The sequence below is a fragment of the Poecilia reticulata genome, linkage group LG7 (assembly GCF_000633615.1).
Source record: "Poecilia reticulata strain Guanapo linkage group LG7, Guppy_female_1.0+MT, whole genome shotgun sequence".
Taxonomy (NCBI): Eukaryota; Metazoa; Chordata; class Actinopteri; order Cyprinodontiformes; family Poeciliidae; genus Poecilia; species Poecilia reticulata.
Genome location: NC_024337.1, coordinates 9,799,805 through 9,821,255, shown reverse-complemented (window position 1 = coordinate 9,821,255; position 21,451 = coordinate 9,799,805). Strand labels below are relative to the sequence as shown.

The window sequence follows — 21,451 nt, the reverse complement described above, 5'->3', positions numbered from 1 at the left end:
CATCCATCCATCCATCCATCCATCCATCCATCCATCCATCCATCCATCCATCCATCCATCCATCCATCCATCCATCCATCCATCCATCCATCCATGTTCTCCAGTTTACCCAGGTGTCGGTCTGTTTTGGAATGGTTTGTTTTTCATGTTCATTTCATGTCATGTCTTCCTTTGAATTTAGTTGAAAGTTTTGAAGTGCGTGAACCTACACTTCAATTTAAACAAAGCAGCAAACATGCTGGCTTGTTTAAATTGTGTGTTTTACTGTTTGTGTTCTTTTCTGGTCTGCATATTAAGGATGGCACTGCTGAAATCAGAAGAGAACCATTTCTGATGGCCTCTGAATGAAGATCCAGAGGAGCTGGTGAAGAAACACCTGGTCTGTTAATCTACAAAGTCTAATACAAAGCTACAGAACTTAAAAACAGAAATAAAGGCGTTTAACCACTAGAGACACACAATGAAATGATCCAAATAATAATAATAATAATAATAATAATAATAATAATAATAATAATAATAATAATAATAATAATAATAATAAAAAACAGCTAACGCAAGTAATTACAGGTAATAAAACCCGTGAGGATTTGGAAGTGGGAGAAAATCAATTATAGAAGATGAAGAACTGTGGTGGCTCCGATTGATTAGTGAGGAAACACTGGAGAAATATTTCTATTGTCAAAGATTAATTTTATAAAAATGTCCACATAGTAAACACGCCAATGTATACAACAATAAACTCTAGAATAGTATTAATGAATTAGTGATTATAAATAGATAATTTCAAAGTTTCAAAAACAGAAATAAAATAGAAACCAAATACAGATGAACAAACTACTACGGTACCGTCCTGCTAGCAACAACTATAGTCACACAAGGAAATGATCAGCTCGGACACCCCAGGATGCTGACATTCCTGTCCTGAGGTTTAATACATTGGTGTTAATGTTGTGCTGAGATGATCCCCTCATTTAGATGAAATGGATCCTGAGGAAGGGGGACGGTTGGTCTCTTCATAGGGTTCCAAACAAAATAACTTCAGATCAAGCTCTTTGGTGGAACGCATCCTTTCCAAGCTAACAGGCGAAATAAAAAACATGGTTAATAGCGATCTGGACAAACTGTGTCCAAAATATCTCTAGTCTTTCTACTCAGTAAAAATTACTTATAATAGTTTACATTCCAGATATATACTATATTACATTACAGGAATTTGAGCCCATATTTTAGTTCAGAATTGGAAATGCACAATGTTGACAAAAGTATTCACTCATCTGCTTTCACACACACACATACACGCATAACCACACACCCGAGCAACATCCTAATCCAGTGTTTCTCAACCCTGGTCCTCACCGCCCCCCTGTCCTGCATGTTTTAGGTATTTCCCTTCTGCCACACACCTGAATTGTATCTCTGGGTAATTAACAGGCTTCTGTAGCACTTGATGGTCGTGCAATCATTTGAATCAGCTGTTCTGGAATAGATGCACATCTAAAACATGCAGAGCAGGGAGGCGGTGAGGACCAGGGTTGAGAAACACTCATCTAATCTCAATCCATGTGGTTACATATGATTTGAGCAAACCGGTAAAGTTCTTCTACCCCAAAACTTACTCGTCTATGTTATGGAACCTGCTTTGTGCACTGGTGCACAGTCATGTCAGAACGGGAAAAGATCATTTTCAAACTGTTCCCACAAGGATGGGAGCTTGAAATAGTAAAAAAACAATGCCTTGGTGTGATGAAGCATTAGAAGTCAAACAAATGGGCTGAGTCTGGCTTCTGGTGAATGGTCCCAAATAATGAATCCCACCCCGCCTTCCTGTACAACTCAAACACTGCTGACAGACAAGAGCTGTGGTCCTGACCCCTGACAAACCCAGATGTTAGGACACCAACATTTTCACATCAGTAAGAATGCGATGCAGCTTCCGCAGAGTAAAGCATAAAAAGCAGGACTAAATCACAAAATGGCATTTAATACAGAAAAAGAATTCAACAATGCAACAAGTAATAAAATTACATTCTGAGTGCATGAGTAGACAATCTCCTGTTACAATTAGAGGATAGTAATTTGAAACAGTTATTCTGTTCACCAACACCCTGTTTGTTTGACCCTTTATTGTCGTCCATCTTCATCCTAAAGGCAGAAGATGAAATAGACTATATGCCAAGTGTGCTGGGTTGTTTGATTTTTACTTTCCTTTCCTCAGACAAAAGGAATATAGAGTTCATTGGGGTTGGAGAGGGAGCAGTTAATAATTTATTGGCAGTGGTAATAGCTCTTTGAAGGACCTGTTTCTTTGGACGTTGGCAGCTAGAATAAGTGAAGACACTCTCAAAGCAGATGCAAAGGGCCAGAAGAAGCTCATGGGAGAGGTGGTTTGTCTTCCAGAGTCCAGAGAGGAAAGCCTTTGCTGTATTTTTTTTTTATACTTTTGAGGCAGGATTTGGAACTCCAGACAAAATGTCCACACTGGTCTAGAGTCCAGCAGACAAAACGTAATGTCTGGAAGTAGTGTACAGGTGGTATCCTATCATGGTACCACGCTCAAATTCAATTCATGCACAAGTTCCTTCTGAGAGCACCCTATTTGTTCAGTGCTAGATTGCTAGATTTCATCAACCTGTAGCAGTGAGAATCACTGGAGAGCCTGACTTATTTGATTTGGACAAGGAAGTGAATACTTTCAGCAACATTATGTCTTTGTAAATGAACACATCATTTTAATGATTTAATTTACCTTGACAGTTTGTCCAGGGTCAAGAGCTCATCCAAGCACAGATGATTGATGAGAGCCAAACCATAACAGTCTCCTAGCACATTGACCACGGTTGTGAAATGGTCTCTGAAGAGCACATAAGAGGAGAACAAATATGCGGTCAGACTCAACTATGCTTTTCTCGAAGGTTTTCTGTCCCTCACTCTACAACAACCAGATGCACCAGGTCTCCAGTAACGTATCATCCCGTTATCTTCCAGGTCTCCAGTATTATTGCTACATAGGCTCTCCCCACAAGTAGAAAACTCAAGACTCGTTTTCCATGCAAACGAAAACGAGTCTTTTCGTTTGCAGAAAAAACCAAATAGAGATGTTTGTGCATCTCTATTCAGTCTCAATGAGTCCTTTTGCTGCAGTTCTAGCTGCAGTCTGTTGGACTATGCCCTGGACAAAAATAACTGCAAGCTTTCTGATAGCAGACAAGTGTATCCATTCAAAATGACTACATGAGTTGATGGTTAAACACGTACACTGTGTGCACAATTACTAAGCAAGTTGTGGTTTTGAGGATTAATTTCATCATTGAACAGCTACAGAACTCTCGGTAAATCCAATTGGTTTGAGAAGGGCCCACAAGCTCTTTATGCAGTCTAGGTCTGTTGAGGAAGGGGCCCACTTCATTATTTTTTCATCTTTAAGGTCTTTACTGGCTAGTCACATAGTGGAGTACTTTGATGCATGTGATGGAGTATTGTCCTGCATAAAAATCATGGTCTTCTTGAAAGATGCAGACTTTTTCTTGAATCACTGCTTGAAGGAAGAATCTTCTAAAAACTGGCAGTAGGTTTGGGAATTGATTTTGAATCCATCTTCAACCCAAAAAGGTCCAACTGGCTCATCTTTAATAATACCAACCCATACCAGTACCCTGCCTTCACCTTCCTGGCGTCTGATGTGAAGTCTGTTTTCAGATATGTCTTGGTCCAGTCTTGATGTTTCAACTTGTGTGTCCTGTTCAGTGGTGGTCGGGTTTCAGCCGTCCTTACCTTGGCCATGTCTCTGAGCTCTGAACATCTTATACTTCTGGGCCCTCCAGGCAGGTTGCAGTTCTGGAATATGACAGCACTGGAAGATAATGGGATCCCAGTAGCTTCACGTTTGATTCTTCTCAAATCTTTTTCAGTTAATTTACTTATTTTTTTCTCAACATGTTTTTTGTGTCCCTTTGACTATTGGCAGCAAAATATTTGAAGTTTCTGTGACCATGGCCCAATATCATAGCAGTTTCAAGAGTGCTGCATCCCTCTGAAACACTTTTTACAATTTTTGACTTTTCAGAGTCATTTAAATCTCTTTTTTTGATACTTTTTGCTTGAGTAAAAGAAGCTGCCCAATAATTATACACACCTTGATAAAGGGTGTTGATCTCCTCAGGCCCACACTCCCTCATTAAACAAATGCACGCCAGCTGATATGTCTATATTCAAAAAGTATTCAAGATTGTACAGCTTGGAATTGGAAAATATCCATAAACATTATGATATAGTCAAAACTAAAACTTGCCTAATAATTGTGCACACAGCGTAGTAGGAGATGAGTATTAAGTTAAACTTACAGAAACCACTCAAAGAGCAGCAGAAGGGTGGCATCATGTGCAGGCAGTCCCACAGCTGTCAAAATTAGGACAGTGATTGCAGATCCCGTTGCTGTAACACCTACAGCTCCAAAGCTTGAAATGCAACTGGTCAAGCTGCAAACCAAGCACAATCTCCATGAGCATTTCTGTCTCAACTACGACATACAACTGCATTCCTCTTAACAATCCCAGCATGCAACTTTTCTCAGTTCCAGGTACTTCTAGGAAGCAGCTTACCTAATGGTGATGATCTGGCTGATATCCAAAATGATGTCACTTGTCTGGGCAATAAAGATGACAGCGATCACTTCATACAGCGCCATCCCGTTCATGTTGAAGCTGCTGACTATTGGCAACATGAGCCGGCAGAGTCTTGTATTGACCTTCACATTCTGTTCACAGCATTCAACGGTGACAGGCATAGTGGCGGCACTTTGGCAGAAAGCACATTCTTTATTGGCAAACCGTTTGTATGAGGAAACTACAAAAGTGTCGCACTCTGACAACAAACAAACAGAACATTTCACCTGGACGCCATGATCATTGCGGTGAACAAAGCACTGGAAACATGGATCAAGATGAGAAAGGGGTTCCGTTTGGTGAACACAAAGTAAATCAATGGAAGAACAAGAAAAGAGTGGATTGCGAGTCTGAAAGAGACAACAAAGTCATGTTCATTGTTAAAGTCATTCATAGAAAAACATATTCACTAGCTTTCAACTTTGACACTTTTTGGCAGTTCAATGTGTTTGGGAGATTTTATATGATATACTAACACACTGTAGTGTAAAGTGTAAGGAAAATGATGCATGGTTGCACATTAACATCTATAAAGATGTTTGTGCGTCTCTGTTCAGTCTCAATGACTCCTTTTGCTGCAGTTCCAGCTGCAACCTGTTGGTTGTGTCTCCACCAGCTTTACGCTTTCATAGAAACAACACTTGCACAAACAAATAGCACCAGCTCAGTCAGACTGGATGTTGCATGTGAACACAAAGCTTTCCACAGATTGGATAAAGGTTTGAACTTTTACTATGCCATGAATAAGATTTTATCTAGGCCTTTGAAAGTTGTATTTAGAGTCGCTGTGCTGAAGGAAGATGGGTTTCTTTGTCTCTGTTGAGGTTCCTCCAGCTTTTCCCCTGTGTTAGTATTCATTCAAATGTTTCCACGCAATGTATTTACAATGTAACGTTTTCTGTGGTATTGCATTAGGATGTTTTCTATTATGAGTGCACACATTTAGTAAACCCCTTATGTATATTTGGATTACTAATTATTTTTTGTTTTGCTGAGTTTTAAAGGACTCCTGGGGGAGAGGACTGGTTGTAAAGAAGCCAGGAAGTGGATCAGTAAATCAGGCTGCTGGAAGCAGAGAGGCAGATGCTGAAGAATCTACCTCTCTCTCTACTAATAGTACAATTACTAAAACATATTTTGGTGTTAGGTTGTTTTATTTTTTTTTACATTTGTATTGTAGTCAAAATGTGTTGGTTTGAATTAGCCGTTTACGTTTATGCATTGCTTGTCTTTGTCTCCTTCCCCCACTCCTCCTCCTTTGTGTAGGCTAGTCTGTGTATAAATTCCTCCGTGTGTTCATTGGTTTGTTATCCTGAGTTAGGTTTGCATTATTTGATATTTTCTTTTGGGTTCATTTTTCAAAGTTTTTGAGATTTGCTTTTTAAGGCCTTTGTCAATCATTTTTTAGAAAACTAGAAAACTAAATAAAAATGTGTGTANATATACTTTTGTTCTTGTGCCTTACTGGTTGAACTGTAACGGTCTTCATGATGCCGTTTGTTTACCGGCAAACATGACAAACCTCTTAGGGCCAGAACTTCTGGAGAAAACTGCTTTAAACTGGACTGAAAATGATTGTATTTATAAGAACTGATCTTTGCTGTGTATTCATCCTCTGAGCATAGAGAAGGAGCAGGAGTAGTACTGCACTGTTCTGTAAATACATTCAAAGCTATTTCTCTCCTTTTTATGTAGAGTTCAGTGGCGTCACCTCAGGAGCAGTGGAAACAAAGCTGAAATGGACAAGGTGGACATACCCCAGAAAAATTACCCCTGTAAGTCTGACAAGTTTAATGATAGCTCTCCAGTCTTTAACATCCAACACGTTCTCCACGACCAGGAACAAAAGGCCGATTGGCAAGTACCTGAAACAAAGAACAGTCAAAAAAAAAAAAAAACAACAACAACAAAAGGTTAAACAAAATGGGTGTTCCAAAATTATTTCAACTTCCTGTTTGTTAATAAAAAAAAAAAAACAGCTTCATTTTGTAAACTGGAATCATATCTCAGAAATATGGCCCCAGTGATTTGCCTTTGTGTATGACCGGAACTAATTAAGATAATTTTTTTGAATATTAAAAATGAATCTAATTTGGTAAAAGAGAGAAATAATGCAGTGCTTGATCTTACCACAGGATCCAGTTGAATATGATATTTATTGCAGTGTTGACACTTTTAATGAACGTCACAGTGGCTTTGGCCTGGCATCTCGCTTTGCTTAACAACATGCCAATGGCAAAAGACCAGATGATCAGTCCTAGCATGTTGATCCCAGCAACATAGCCGCCCTTCAGTCGCGTCTCATTGCCATTATGCTCCTAGAAATACAAATGTGCTGGACCTAACTCTCTAAGAGTAGTTTTATAGGCGTACAGCACATTGTTGGCAGTACATATCACTTTTTCACAATAAGTCACACTAAAGCCATAAACTTTGATGCATTTTATTTGCATTTAGTTTTTTAAAATACCAATCCAGAGTACTGCATAATTGTGAGATGTAAAATTTACATGTAAAAATCTAAAACGCTATTTGTGTATTTAGCTAAACTTTATGCTGTAACCCCTTCATTAGCCAATGTATATCCAGATATCCTCATGTGTGTTTATTTGCCTTTTTTTCTGCAGGGACAGGGAAGCTGACAGATGGAGCTAAGTCCAGGAAAATTCAGGTTTAGATTCAGATTTGTTCATGTCCCAAATGGGTAATTGATGTAATAGTAAGTATAAAAACTTGAGGACAAAATATCAAAATTAAAAACTAAAAAACAATAAAACGTATCAAAAAAGACATCAAATATAAATCAAAGAGTACATCAATGTATATTATTGTCAACCGACAATAATTCATTCAAACGCTAACAATCAGATGCATGTCCCCCTACCTTGTCTTGCAATAAAAAGAGAAATTGCAGTGGGAACAAAGGAGTGCTTGTACATGTTACTGTTCATACTAAGAAGTCTGAGCAAGAGGCCAAAAGGCAGAAACTGGAGCTCTGCACGTAAAGGGTGAGATTTGTCAGCAAGAATGGCATTAAATTTCCTTACAATCTCTTTATAGGACAAATTTAGGGTGAAAATGAGGACCTTGCAGCAGAACAGCCACATTCAGTCCATAACTACAATGGAATGGTTTAGGTGAAAGCATGACCAGATTATGGATCCCTGTAGTCAAATCCAGGCTTAAATACAACAGAAAATCTGTGGCTAAATGTGAAAACTGATGTTCCTTGCTCTTCCCAAAAAACCTTATTGTTGGGTCAACTGGTTTTGTCTAAACCCACAGGTACAGGTGTTTTGCATGGTTGCTTGTCTGTCTGTTCCCCGGTGATGCATCCCTCCTCACACCCAATGACCATACAGAAAGACACGTCTGTCCCTCAGGTGGGCTGAGAACAAGCACCACCTCTCCCTTCATGCTTTAATTTGAAAGAAATTTAAAGCCGTCCACCGTTTTTCTTCCTCTTCACAATAAGGTACTTTTTTGTGTTGGTCTACTGTTTTATATCTAAACAAAATACAGTGACGTTTGTGGTTGTAATGTGACAACATGTGAAAAAGCTCAAGGGATATAAAGACTTTGGGAAGGTGCTCAAAAAAAAGAACAAAGATCAGAAGAAAATACTCACTGCTTTTAGATAAAGGGAGAAGTTAGAAGTCTTTTTAACCTGAACAATCTCTGTCTTGTACTGGAAGAAAACAAAAATAAACTTTTTTTAAACTTACCAAATCCAACATGGAAAGTTGCACAGTGAGCTGAATAAAAACATACCTGCTCGTAGAAAGCCTGAACGAAGCTCTCTGGAACTATGTTCCTATGCAAGTCAAAGGAGAGTCAGACAAAAAAAAAAAAAACAACTAAATAAATAAAATAAAATAAGCTTGCAACCTCTCCAGGGTGCACCCACTTCTCACCCAGCACCTCTTGCAACCCCACTGGGGATGGACGTGTTAGATAATGGATGGATGGAACATGAGGATGTTTTTTTCATAATATCAGAATTTCACATAATCCAAGAAAGTTTTCATTTATGATGGTCAGAGATAACAAAAATCTCTATTTTAACTTCTTCAAATTACAACCTGAAAATGCAAACCAGCAATTGTGCCTAAACACTTGTCTTCTCACCTGATAAGATCCATAAAAATCACTTGCATAGAGGAGGATGGCATATCTGTGTTAATGGTTATGCCCATTGTGTGATCCATACCAGGCTTGGTCTGGAGCACTAGAGCCATTCCTGCAACACAAAGTCACAGGGAATATCTCAAAAACAATTACACAATACACACTATGACTGTTTTGATAAATCTATGTTAAAATGTGCTGCCCATTATAAAGTCACCAAGAGTTACGGCCAGAATGGTAGAGCCACAGATGTACATTGCTGTGTAGACAGCTATTCTCCCAGGCAATCTGCTGTTTATTCCAATTACTCCTGAGAAAAGAGATCAGAACCAGAGGTTCATCTGGTGCCTGAGCAATGAGCAAGACAACACACAAATGTCTGAACTGATCTTCATCTTTCAACACATTCTTACCACAAAAAATTAAAGGTAAGAATGTTAGATAAGTCTCATATATACAATCAATTGTTTTGAGCAACATTGATACAGAATATCCACAAAAAAAGTGAGCATCTTTTACATCTATTTCTCTAACATTTTGCAAGTTGACACATAAAGTGTCTGTATTTTGTAGCTTGCCTGTAATCATACTTGTCACAAGGAGAGGGACAGCAAATAGCTGAAGAATGTTGAAAAGCAAATCTCCTGGGAGTTTGATCCACTCCATTTGTTCTTTCGTTACAGTAACCATAACCCTCACCAAAAACCCAATGCCTAACCCTACGGAGGAAAAATCACAGATATAATAGATATAAGATAAAACATAACATCAAGATGTAAAAACAACCTTAGCTTAGATAGACTTCATAACAGTCATGAAAAATAAATGAGGGTGCTTTAACATGAATGGTAAATTATATATTTTTTAGACATGTTTTCTAACATATTAAAGCTTTTTGATTGGGAGCAACATTGGCCAGAGATCGCAGAAGACACAAAAAACATGTGAAGCTAACCAGAACAACTTCAGTTTAGACGCAATTATTTTACCCTTTGTGTGGTGCAAAAGGGCGGTCCAATTTGAGCTTTATGTGTTTTTTGTTTTTTTTTAGTGGTTTTGGGAACTGATGGTCTGACGGAACAACCTTCTGCTTTCTTGTTGTTTGTCTGTGTCGTTTGTTCCAGTCCTCATGAGCAGCACACTAAGACGTCAAAAGGGTTAAATGAAATGGCTTCAACATAAGCAATACTTAGTGACTGTTTAAGGAGCCATTGGGAGGCCTCCTAAGTGGAACTGTTTTTTTAGTATTACATTAGCAAAAACACACAATTTTATTATAAAGTTGTGATGTTTTGTTTTTAATAACATTTGACTATGTAGAAATTATTTTTCATACTGGCAAAAAGAAAAAAATACACTGCTCTTGGGAGCCCCCTGGCGGCCACCCTAGGTCACGCTTCACTATGAGCTTCAGTACCGCATGTTCTCTCTCTCTGACTATGAAACCATCTCATCTTCACCTCTTTTATTTTCAGCAATTTTTCCACCTATTGCTCTTTCAATGGCATTCTTCCCCTGTTACCCACCAAATTCTCTTCTTTCTTCTCTTGCCTCATTTATTTATTTATTTTTTTGCCACCAAACAAGGTTTTGTCTCTACTTTTACATCCACTGTCGTATGCAATTTGCAAGCATCATGAACTTTAAAAAACTGGCAATGTAAGAAGGATACAATATATTTCAATGAGAAATAATGTAGAAAATTCACACAATCAGTTATACGAAGAAGTCTTATTCTCATTGTAACCTTTTTGTTTTGGGATGTCACAAACAGATATACGTGGGCCAGAAAAAATGATATCAGAGGATTTGGATTTTCAGTACATTTTTAGGAATAAGTTAAGATGTAATATTGAACAGCTTATACAGTTTTATTTTGAAGGTTATAAGCATAAGTGGGCAGTTGATATCTTACATAAACCAAAATTACCTTCTTATATTTTATTAATTGATGCCTTTGGTCTTGAGCCATGTGCATCATGGAACAAAGATCCATGTGCGCCCAGTTTAGATCTGGCACTTTGCTTTGGAGACCGGACGTTTCCGTTCAGTCCCAGAGGACGACCGAAGACGTTCTCTGTGTGATTTGGGGGAAACTGAGAGTGAAGCGCACTTTTTGTTTGACTGCCCTTTGTTCTTGAGTTTGAGAAATTATTTATTTACTAAAACACTTGATGTTTATCCAGATTTCTTTCTTGTATTTAACTGATGGAGACAAAATGCGTCACTTATGTAAGTGTTTTGTGTTTCAGTTAGCACAGTTTATTTTGAAGGCCCAGCACCTTAAAAATATATTTATTGACACTTTTTATTTCAAGACTATTTATGTGTGTCAGCTCGTATGTACATGTGTTATTGTGTCCTGTAAGCCCATGTGGGCTGGGCACCTGTGAGAGGGTGCATGACACATATGAAAAGAAAGTCTATGACATAGACTTTATGAAATAAACAATAAGAAATCAGAGGATGATCAGACGTAGAAAAACAGTTAGTACTTACCTAAGGCAATCATCAACAGGGTCAAACCCTGAAACAGGCTCTCCTTCAGTATAATCATGTCACGGTGGTCCAGTGAGCTGAGACAGATGAGCCAGTCTATCACAGCCGGTAAAGAGAATCAGTTGCCGTTTTGTGTCCAGTGCTGTGTAATTACATGACATTTGTCCCCCTTTTTAAAAAATGCTCTGAAAAAATGTATTTGGTCTCTATGGGTACCTTGCTACAATAACAATACTTTAGAAATATCTTTTTAAAAATACATTAGATTCTTAGTAATTTTCCATGCTTGAAAATGAATCATGTTTCCATTTATTAGGTTTGATTGATTCATTTTTGCTCAAACAGTGTTCAAGTCATTTATGATGTTTCTGGTTTAGGAAGATCTTGTTGTTTATGTTGGCATGTAAGTTCTGGGATTCCATTTTTTTTGGAAAATGCAGAGAAAGGCTTGCATGGTCTCCTTGGATACTTTGATTTTCTAATATTCTAAACAATGGTTATAATTATTATTTTTTAAATGAAAAAATGCACAATGAGCAGATCAGACCCAGAGGACCTGAGTGGTTTGGACGATTGATACGACAACAACAACGGGTCTTTAATGTATTTTGGTGCAAAGCCCTTAAGAGATTTATAAACCAACAAAAGTATTTTAAGGTCTAGTCTCTGAGATGAAGAGTTTCCCTGTGCTCTCATAATTCTTCTGACCCTGCCATCACAGCTCTAGCTCATGTCTCCTCCACGACTGGTTACCACACGGCTTCAATCAAATCCTCCTCTTCCAGACACCAATTTACATCTTGGAACTTTACCACCGTCAGGGTCTTGACGTCCCGTCACGAAACAGGTCTTATTGTCCCCCTTTCAAAACCAAAGGAAACCCAGGCTTTTGTTCGTGTGGCTCCAGGACTTTGGAACTCCCTTCCTCTTGGATGGATCTCCACCTTTGCGTATAACCTTTGTAAATAAACTTTTGCTGATCCATTTTCTTGAGTTTCTTGCATGTGGGTCAGAAACCTTAACGAAACCACGAGCCCGGCTAGATGATCCATAAAGCTGGAGTAAGCAGACAGCCAAGGTGGCTCACTCTACCTTCCATTTTGACCCTGTGGCTCCCTCTACTGGTAGGAAAAAACACCTCGGTGACTCATGAGGAGTCTTTCTTTCCTCAAAGTTTAGTTCAAAATCTTCCACTTTTTATTGAATATAACATAATGAACTGGCAGACGGTTTACTTCCCTACTCACAAACTTAAATCCTCCACAAGAGGATTCAACCCAGATAACTAAAACATAAAAGTTGTTTATTATTACTTTTTTTTTTTTTGCATGCTGTGTGCTCAATTTGTTGTTTCCCCTTTTCTTGTGAGAAACTGAGGCTCATTTGGAAAACAAACAAGTTGGGCCCTTCAACATACATCAGACTCTTTGTGTGTGCATCACAATCAGCATTGGGGAGGCTTCTTGCTAATGTAGAAATGGCATTATTCAAGAGAACCTCAGTCTGATCAATTGCAGAAACAGAGGAAGCAAAAAGGCAGAGACCACATCAAAATCCATGACACGTTTATTTGTGAATTCTATGACAAACAGGAGGCAGTTTCATCTTATTTTACAAGCTACCACGGTCGGAAAAACAAAAATACCTTCAAAAATCCATTTGGACGTCCTTTTCTCACATCTTTCAATGTTTGCTATTGTTTCATTTCATTTCATGTGTTTTTTCCCGTCAGTCATCTTCAAACTGCATCTATATACATGAAAATGCTCACGTGCCATCTAAAAGGGGAGAGCTACATATTTCCACAGCGACCTGCGTCAGATCAGCTGTTGACATTCAGCTATTCTCAAAGAAACAGGAGGGCAGGGAACAAACCGTTTCACTTTCCTGTTGCTTTACAATGTAGGTGTGAATTATTTACCAAGTACTCGTTTGTCCTTTTATTAAACAAGCACTGTTAAAAAGAGATTATAGTATGTTAATAAAGCTAATATACAGACTGTCCTTAAGTAATACCTCAGATAAGAATAATTTACATAATCCCAGCATGTAATATTCTAATTAGTGGTATGGAAATATTACAAAAGGATGGAAATATTCATGTTGCTTTACTAGGCTTACCAAAAAATGGGTACAGGTGATTGATGATATCCCAGAACCTTTAAAAAAGTCATTGGCTGGTGATGTTTGTCTGCAAAATGTTTTAGTTAATGGGTGAAATACAATTTAGGGATTAGGGACAGACGGATGTCCGCCTCTACCGAGCCACACTGTATGTTGTAATGCAATTTAAAAATGATCAGAATCATTATATGCTTATTATTCTGCCACAAATCAAACAAGTATGTATCCAGGATGTTTGCATACTTCTGTAGAAGACACCAAAAATGAAATAATAATAATTAACTTTTCTCATCCCTGTGTTTGATTATTCTTATTATGATGCCATCTTAAATTTAGACCTATTCTCATCAAAAAAAAGAAAAAACATTGTAGGCTACAGATATTTATTGAAAAAAATGTTCTATTGTTCTTAATTTTGACTTGCTTGGAAATCTGATAAATCAAAAATATTAATATCTAAGGGTTCACTTTAGCTCTCATCTCATACATCCCTTATCAATTGTGCAAAACACTACAGCTTTTAGATTTAATTCGACATGTATCTAATCTGAATATTTGAACTAAGATGTGGTGCTTTTTTTATAATGGAATCTATGCAGATAAAGGAAAAGGTTGTAGTAAAAACAAGACACTTTTGTAGAGGAAAGGCACTAAAGTGACCCTCTTGTTGACAGAATGACGTTGAAAATAAACACCCAAGTATGTAGAGATTGCATGAGTTTCCACTGAGAACATTTTCTGGCAGATTTACATGAATTTAGTTTTTGTGTTTATTTTAGTCTACAGTTCAAGAGGTAGAACACAATTCTGTAAACTGTCCACTTTTACTTTTGTGCAGACAATCAGAAATATAGTTTAAAATTACAAAATAGGAATCATGTTATAAAGTTGCTTCTAATCTGGAACAGCACAACGAATATCCCATAAATCCCTGCCATAGTGAGCTGTTTGTTGGTTTGCAGTGTATAAAGCCAATCATGTTAATGCTTTGAGCACAACCCTGTTTTGTTGGTAGCACACAGTTTTAATAGCTTTGAGATCCAGATATAAATGCAAAGGAAAGATTGAAAAAGACAGCTTCTTATTTGAACGTGTTTGGAAATCTTCTGCACGCTAATCAGTCTGGGTTTTTGCAGTCTGGAGAATGAAACAATATTTGTAGACAGTAGATAGTGCATAAAGATGTTCACTAAATTTTGTGATGCAGTCTGCTTAATGTCTGCTAAGTCTTTAGGGTTTTAACTACAGCCAGAACATTTTTGAAAGTTAAAAGTTAAACCTTTATGGGTGGTTTAATAATATCCTATGAGCCGTGGCTTTCTTGTTAGCGTGCTAACTGTTTGTATGTGTTTGAAAGTTTAATATTAGTCCTCAAATTATTGGTTTATTGAAGCGTAGTGTCATTGACTTATGTAAAATTAACTTGTGCCTCCAATAGTTCAATTACAGTCTGATAAAAGGACCATAATACCATACTGACAAGTAATTAAACTTTTTCTATGAGTATCTAGTGATAAGCTTAAGTTAACAGTTATCAAAGTCAAAAACGATCATTTCTGGATAACTCTTCAACAGTGGGACAAACAGCTGCAGTAATTTGAATCATAATGTGATGAAAAATTTCCATTACAAAAAAAGGAAAAAAAAAATCTAATTACAGAAAGCCCTTTGAGTTTATTTTGGGTTCTAGAAAAATACTAAATATCTTAATGTAAATCAGCACTGAAGGAACAGTCAGCCCTATTGTTAAACTTGTTTGGTCGGATTTGTATAGTAGAATATTTTAATATATTTTAACAGGGATTTGCTTTAAGTAACAATCAGGAAGAAATGTGGTCAGAATGACGGCTTTGCTAGATGAACATCTCAGCTAAATGTGCTAGCTTGTTGAAAGTGAAGCTTGGAGTTTTGCAACAAAACCAAGGCGTTTTTCCTAAAACGGTTCAATAGCTCAATTGAAAATGAAAACATAAAATATTCAAGTCATATTTATTGTGTTTTCTTGTTGAGTTTAAATCGAGATTAAATTAAAACGCAAATGCTTTTAAAAAAGTGAAATAATAAAAAGGAATAGTAAATGAGCTTTTTGGAAACAGTAGAAACATCGTTCAGCTGGTAAACCGGTCAGACATCAAGTACAGCCAGAAAATTGAGGCCAAACGGTCTAAGTGAGCTCATGTCAGCGGCTGAAGAGGCAGCAGCTGGTTTTATGCAGTTGGTTCTGTACCCAAAATGAGGGCTAAAACCGAGACAGACAGTAGTACAGAGACTGTGGGTTTTCCTCAGCATGTTATTTAAGTATATGTACTTTCTGTAATGCCCTACTTTTAAACTGCTGAGTCATTAAACTGTGTGCATACATAAGATGGGTAGGTTTTCTGTTAAAGCCCACAGAAGGCTGCACACCAAGTAGCACCATCGTAACAAAACAGAGACTCGACAACCGATCAGCAGAATATCAATTAAAAAGTGAAATAGTGGATATTCCAGAAAAAGGACTTTGTCTTTTAAAAATGCCAGATGTGCAATCTATGCCACATCCAGCTACAGTTGTTAGCCTCTTGTCGCTTTAGCAGGATACAGTACATTAATGAAGAAAACAAACTTCCCAAATTAAGGAAGTTTGTGTGTATTAGAGAGTCTGGTTTTAGTGTGACAAAATATAAGACAGATAATCCAACAGGCCATTTAAATAGCAAATCCAATACATAAAAAAGGGCATGGCAAGGTAATGGACTCAAGATTCGTGTATAAAGTCCTTCAGAGTATATTTTTATATTTTGTCCAACATCATATTTCTGCGATTTGCAGGGTTGTACAACCAAGCTTTGTGGCTTTGCAGCAGTTCTGTTAGTGTTGATTTATACTGCCCATTATGTCCAGCTGTTGCAGGAAAATGAACTCTGTAGTCCATCTTATAGTTAACTTAGGATGTCAGCTTCATTTATTTATATAGAAAATCAATTAATGGATCTGTTTCAAATAAGTTTAAACTTCAGATATTTAAATATTAAAAGTCATATTTTGCAGATTAAAAAAAATGTTTAAAAATAACATTTTAAAAATCCTGAAAGAGATTCCAAGTCTGTTGTAATGCTATGAACCAATTCATAAGCTTTATTAGTAAGAAAGATAGGTGTTGGTGTATGTTTGTGATAATACGTTTACTCTGATATCTCGACTTGGACAGCGGCCAGTTAGTCTGTCTGTTCCAAGTATCTAAACTGTGGAGTTCACTGCCTTGCAAAAGGATTCATACCAATCGCCCTTTATCTTTTCTTTTTTTAACCAACCTATAACTTTTACTAAAGCTAATAAAAGTTCATGACGGAGAACATTTCAGGAAAATCTTGAAGGTGCAAAAGACTTGAGACTGTGGTTGAGGTTTACCCTCCAGCAGAACAACAATCATGAACATGCAACCAGAGCTACAATAGATTAGATGAATGTAAATATATGGTCAAGGAGTATGAATACTTTTGCAACGCGGTTGTTTATTTTTCCCAAAAGTGTGATTATGATCCCAAAAAACGTTTTGATTTATTAGTAAAACTGGAATGCCTTTAATTTCTTGCTCCCAACATTGGCTTGGGTAATCTGAAAAAAAACCCACAACATAATAAATAAACATTTTTAAAAAATTAAATTTCTATCCAATGTGCCATAAGCTTAACAAAAAGGATCCTAGTTTAACTTAACAACAAGGAGGAATGATTCCCAAAGTGTGTCAGAACAGAAGCCATTTCAAGATGGCGCACAGCAGATATGTACATGTGTTTGCTCTGATGTTAAAGGATGACATCAATACAAGTCTATCTCTGGCCGACTGCTTAAAAATAAAGACATAATTTCTACCATCGAAGGTCAAAGTCATGGCTTTCATTTCACCCACTTTGTCTGTATTTGCTCCCATTGTTCAATAAGACAGACGCCACCAGAAAACTAAGCCATAAGATGCATTTGCTCTCCAGGAACATTGGTTAAACACAGTCTCTATAATCATTTTTATGGTTTCATTTTTCGAGCCATTAGGTACCTACATTCTTCATTTTAGTTCAAATCTGGTCATCATGAGACACACGGCCCAGTAGTTTTCAACATCTTACTGCACTAATAAGACACGGTGTATGCCACTCTGCTATGTGTCATTAAGATGTGGCGTTTTTTTTTTATCTGTGAAGTCAATTGTGCAAAGCAATCCGACACTGCGTGGCGAGTTAAGTGCAGGTCCAACACTGTGAAATCATCGAAACATTTCATTGTCTCTCTTTACAGACCGGTTGTCTCAGACCAGCCAGAATGAATAAAAAAAATAATAAATAAAAATAATAAAAAACTGCTTGTGTTTCATACCCCCCAAAGTTACACATAATATCTAAAATAACTGCTCATTAAACTGCATGATGGTGGTAACATTATAGCATATCGTTGTGAACGTGTAGTATTAGCAGACTGATCGTAGTACCTGTTACTCTGTTAGTTGGAGGTTGTGTTTTGAGTCCTGACATCATCATCATTATTTAACCTGTCGATTGGTATCTGTAGTGTTAGATGGCAGTTCTGGTTTCAGTCCCGCTGGTAGGTTTGGGATGCTGGCGGAGTCCTTGGCATCGGTCGCACGTCTAGAAACCGGAGTGGCATCTCCGGGGTTCTGATTGAGAGAAGGTGGCAGTAGCTTTGTGGGGGGCAGTTTGCGCTGTGTGCTGACGCGGCGTGTTAATGTTTGGCAGTGGGCCTGTGTGCGTGGCAGGTTCTAGGTGTTTGTGTGCATTTGGTGCTCTGGGAGGTGCGGGGAAGCGTTTCCAAGGCAGTCGTGTTTGTGAAGAAGTGAATTTCCCCGGTGCGAGTGTTCGCTGGGAGGCTCGTCACTCGTTGCAGGCGTCTCCTTTCTCCTCGGCTCCAGCTGGAGAGTCCTGCGGACGGTGCTTGCAGGGGCGAGGGGCTGCTCTAGACGATCGGACAAAGCAGGAGGACGGGGTAGCACAATCGCAAGGTGCATCCTGGGAGAGAGAACAAAGTCACTTCATGCCTACATCAACGTGCCATGGCGTACGGAGCCTTGGAAACGTGTTCCATTTACCCGTTGCACATTCTGTCACGTTATAACCACAAACTTTCATGTGCCGTCATATTCAGTAAATCAGTCCCAGTGAGTCTCATTTATCAGATTAAACGTATATTTTGAAAATAATAACCTTTAAGCAGCAAACATGCTTTTCATTAAGCACACGTTTTCTGTTTTTAAAAAGTTTTATATTGCTCTGATGTGATGTTCTGATTTTAAATGCCATGTTTTCATGAACTATAAGTGTAAAATGACCATAGTTAGCAGAAATAAAAGCTTCCAAACACCCGTATGTGTGTAATTAATCTGTATGAAATGATATGCTCCTGAAATAAATGGGCTGTTCATTAATATTCTAATTTTTTGAATGACTCTGTATTTTACTGGTTAGACCAACAGAACAAACTAAATAGTTGTGCTTTAGAACAAAAATGATACATGGATGTTTAAAAATTACAGCTGAAACTCCTGGGTTATCTCTGCACCTGCTTTTCATATTGAGAAACTTTAACTTTTGCCCGATTGCCTTAACAAATCACCGCCAGCTGAATCAGATTGCATATACTGTACATCATTTCAAGAGGAGTTTTCTAGTCTTTGCAAAGTTGACTTAATGCATTGATCTAAACTCTTTTGTTGTAGCTTTGGATGTGCTCTCCTCCACCTGGCCTGAACTGCCAGCTACCATTTTCAGCACACACATTGAGAGCGCTTTTAAAGCTTTCTTTCTGATCAGTCTACTGTATATCTTGGTCTTTGTGATGCTGTTAGTTCCCTGATGTCCTCAAACTCACCTCTGAAAACTTCACAGACCAGCTGAATTCATACTGAGATTACACTACACACAAGTGGATAACAAGTACCTATTCCATGACCTTCGAAGGCAATTGGTCAAAGTGGAGTTTATTAAAGGAAATTTACCACACTTAGATTTTAAGTCCCACTATAATAGGTTGAAGTTTATGGTTGTAATATGATAAAATGCAACATGTGGTAAAACTCTAGCAAAAAACTACAAACTGCCATTTCATTTAAAAGCACAGACCTCAGTTCCCGGTCCTGCAGCGACGCTGTTGCTCGTTCCTTCCTTGCCTCCTCCCATGATGCTGATCATCTCCTCCCCAGTCGTCTGCCTCATAAACCGCTTATTAACAATCCTGGTCACGCTGTCGTTGCCTCCACTCAGTCCAGCCAGCGCAGCAGCCCCTCCGAGTGTGGGTTCGTCCACGCTGCTCAAGCCACCCAAGACTCCCACGCCTCCGAGGACAGCGAGGGAGTCTCTCTGCACTCTGTCCACAGACAGGGGGGCTCCACCCAGGCCGCGGCTGCTGCACACATTCCTGAAGAACTCCTGCACCAGCCCTCCATACCGCTGAGGGTTGGAGTCGGATCCGCAAGCAGCAGCGCCGGAGGGTTTTCCGGCAGCGTGAGGCTGCCGAGCCGGGCTGGCCGTCTGGCTTGACCCTACAGCAACGCAGGGATCACAGGTTTGGATTATCACCAACAGGATTAAATGAAGTTACTGTGGGTTTAAGCCAGAACAAAACTACAAGACGTTTGGGCTTTTTTCTGTTCCATCAAATCATGTTGTTTCTCAGTTTGTTGTTATGTAAGTGTTACTGCAGGGATTGACCCTTTGCTCGTGATGTCTACATCTTCATGTACCACTCCACCACTACAGACGTCAAAACAACCGATGTGTGTGTTAACTCTCGTAAAGCTAGTCAAAAAACAGACAGTCGAGAGCCTAATATCTCTTTTATTTAGATGATTTCACTTAAAAAATGGCTCCAGGATGCTGCGCGGTTGGCTGGACAGGCAGACAAACGGACATGGATGCCAACCAAACTTGTCATTTTATTGAAAACCTTTGACAAGATATTGCAGTGTGGCGTAGTTACCCATCTATTCATTAGTAACCATGGAGAAAATGCTCCGCCTTGTACAAATAAACTGGTCGACTTTTGCATGCTTTTAAGTCTGCTTCGGTGTTACGGGAAAACGCTGTTTATGACATAGTGGTATAAATCATGGGGCGTGAATCCGGCTGATTAAACAAACAAATATGTCAGGAGAGGGAACGTATGGGTCGCTTTCTAATCTAGCTTTGTCCAACGTTTGTAAGTGCTGCCATCTATGAGCCCCAAATAAATTTGTGCTACTTCGGCAAGACAAATTAGCTCGACTTGAACAAGTGAAAGCCGTGGCTATACAGGCAAAAACAACTTGGAGAAACAATCCCTCACTTCCAACGTCGGTCATGGCGCCTCAGTGTGATTGGGTGACGTATTTGCAATACTTGAAAGATGATAGATTTACAGACCAAGTTTATGCATCTCACCTATTTCACTCCTCCAAAGTGACTCTGTGCTTCCGGAGTGCTCCACTACGCTGAAAAGGCTGGAGAGGCCGTCGGTGAGGCCGTTCAGGACGGGGCTGTCCCTCGTCGTAGTGGAGCGAGCCCAAGCAGAGCCGCCACTCCCACCGATGGACCTCTGATGGAGGCTCCACATGCTGCGGTCCCTGCTGGAGGAAGCGCCGTCCAGTCTGGAAGTGGAACCTGGAAACAGCGGTTTGCTCGGTCAATCGTCTAAAAACGCTCCAAAGCACCAAACGAACTGGGCTCAGAGGGAAGTGAGGAGACGTTTTACCAGAAGACACTCTCCGCTGTAGCTTAGGCGACCCATACTTGGGCGAACAGCATGGCCTCTCGATGCGGCTGTGCACTTTATCCAGAGATGTAGAAATCTGCCGAGTTCGGGCGGATGCCAGCGAGGAAGTGGTTGTTGGTGTTGGCCGAGGTGACCAGGATTTGGAGTGCAACCCCGTTGCCCTGCTGGTCTCTGTCTGCAGCCCGATGCTGACACCCTGAGCTGCAGTCTGGGTGGACTTGTTGGACACTCCAACGGGCTGAAGGAAGTTTAAAATGTTTCAGACTAGTCTTTTTACCTGAACTTTTTTCCAGTAGAGC

General features: G+C 39.0%; 2 protein-coding genes across 6 annotated transcripts in view; both read right to left on the bottom strand.

Moving 5' to 3' along the window:
• Positions 1 to 902: 902 nt before the first annotated feature.
• On the bottom strand, positions 903 to 11,674 carry LOC103467144 (excitatory amino acid transporter 3-like). Of its 4 annotated transcripts, none has more exons than XM_008413243.2 (13): positions 11,292 to 11,674; positions 9,371 to 9,511; positions 9,010 to 9,102; positions 8,793 to 8,904; positions 8,436 to 8,499; positions 8,293 to 8,352; positions 6,795 to 6,982; positions 6,422 to 6,529; positions 4,892 to 5,014; positions 4,602 to 4,796; positions 4,344 to 4,478; positions 2,750 to 2,854; positions 903 to 1,079 (listed from the first exon to the last, which is right to left on the bottom strand). In XM_008413243.2, the coding sequence occupies exons 1-13, from the start codon at positions 11,347 to 11,349 to the stop codon at positions 971 to 973; spliced, it is 1,491 nt and encodes a 496-aa protein (XP_008411465.1). In that variant the 5' UTR covers positions 11,350 to 11,674; the 3' UTR covers positions 903 to 970. The 4 variants fall into 4 exon arrangements, with proteins under 4 accessions (XP_008411465.1, XP_008411466.1, XP_008411467.1 ...); XM_008413244.2 differs by having other exon boundaries at positions 9,383 to 9,511; XM_008413245.2 differs by having other exon boundaries at positions 8,436 to 8,478; positions 11,292 to 11,673.
• A 1,165-nt stretch (positions 11,675 to 12,839) lies between these two features.
• mtcl2 (microtubule crosslinking factor 2) overlaps positions 12,840 to 21,451 on the bottom strand; it is a 92,890-nt gene continuing 84,278 nt past the window's right edge. For both annotated transcript variants that reach the window (XM_017305798.1, XM_017305799.1), the window contains exons 21-24: positions 21,132 to 21,390; positions 20,822 to 21,040; positions 19,526 to 19,944; positions 12,840 to 18,415 (exon numbers count right to left, since the gene is read on the bottom strand). In XM_017305798.1, the coding sequence (XP_017161287.1) occupies positions 18,281 to 18,415; positions 19,526 to 19,944; positions 20,822 to 21,040; positions 21,132 to 21,390 (1,032 nt within the window). In that variant the 3' untranslated portion in view covers positions 12,840 to 18,280. The remainder of the gene's footprint in view (positions 18,416 to 19,525; positions 19,945 to 20,821; positions 21,041 to 21,131; positions 21,391 to 21,451) is intronic.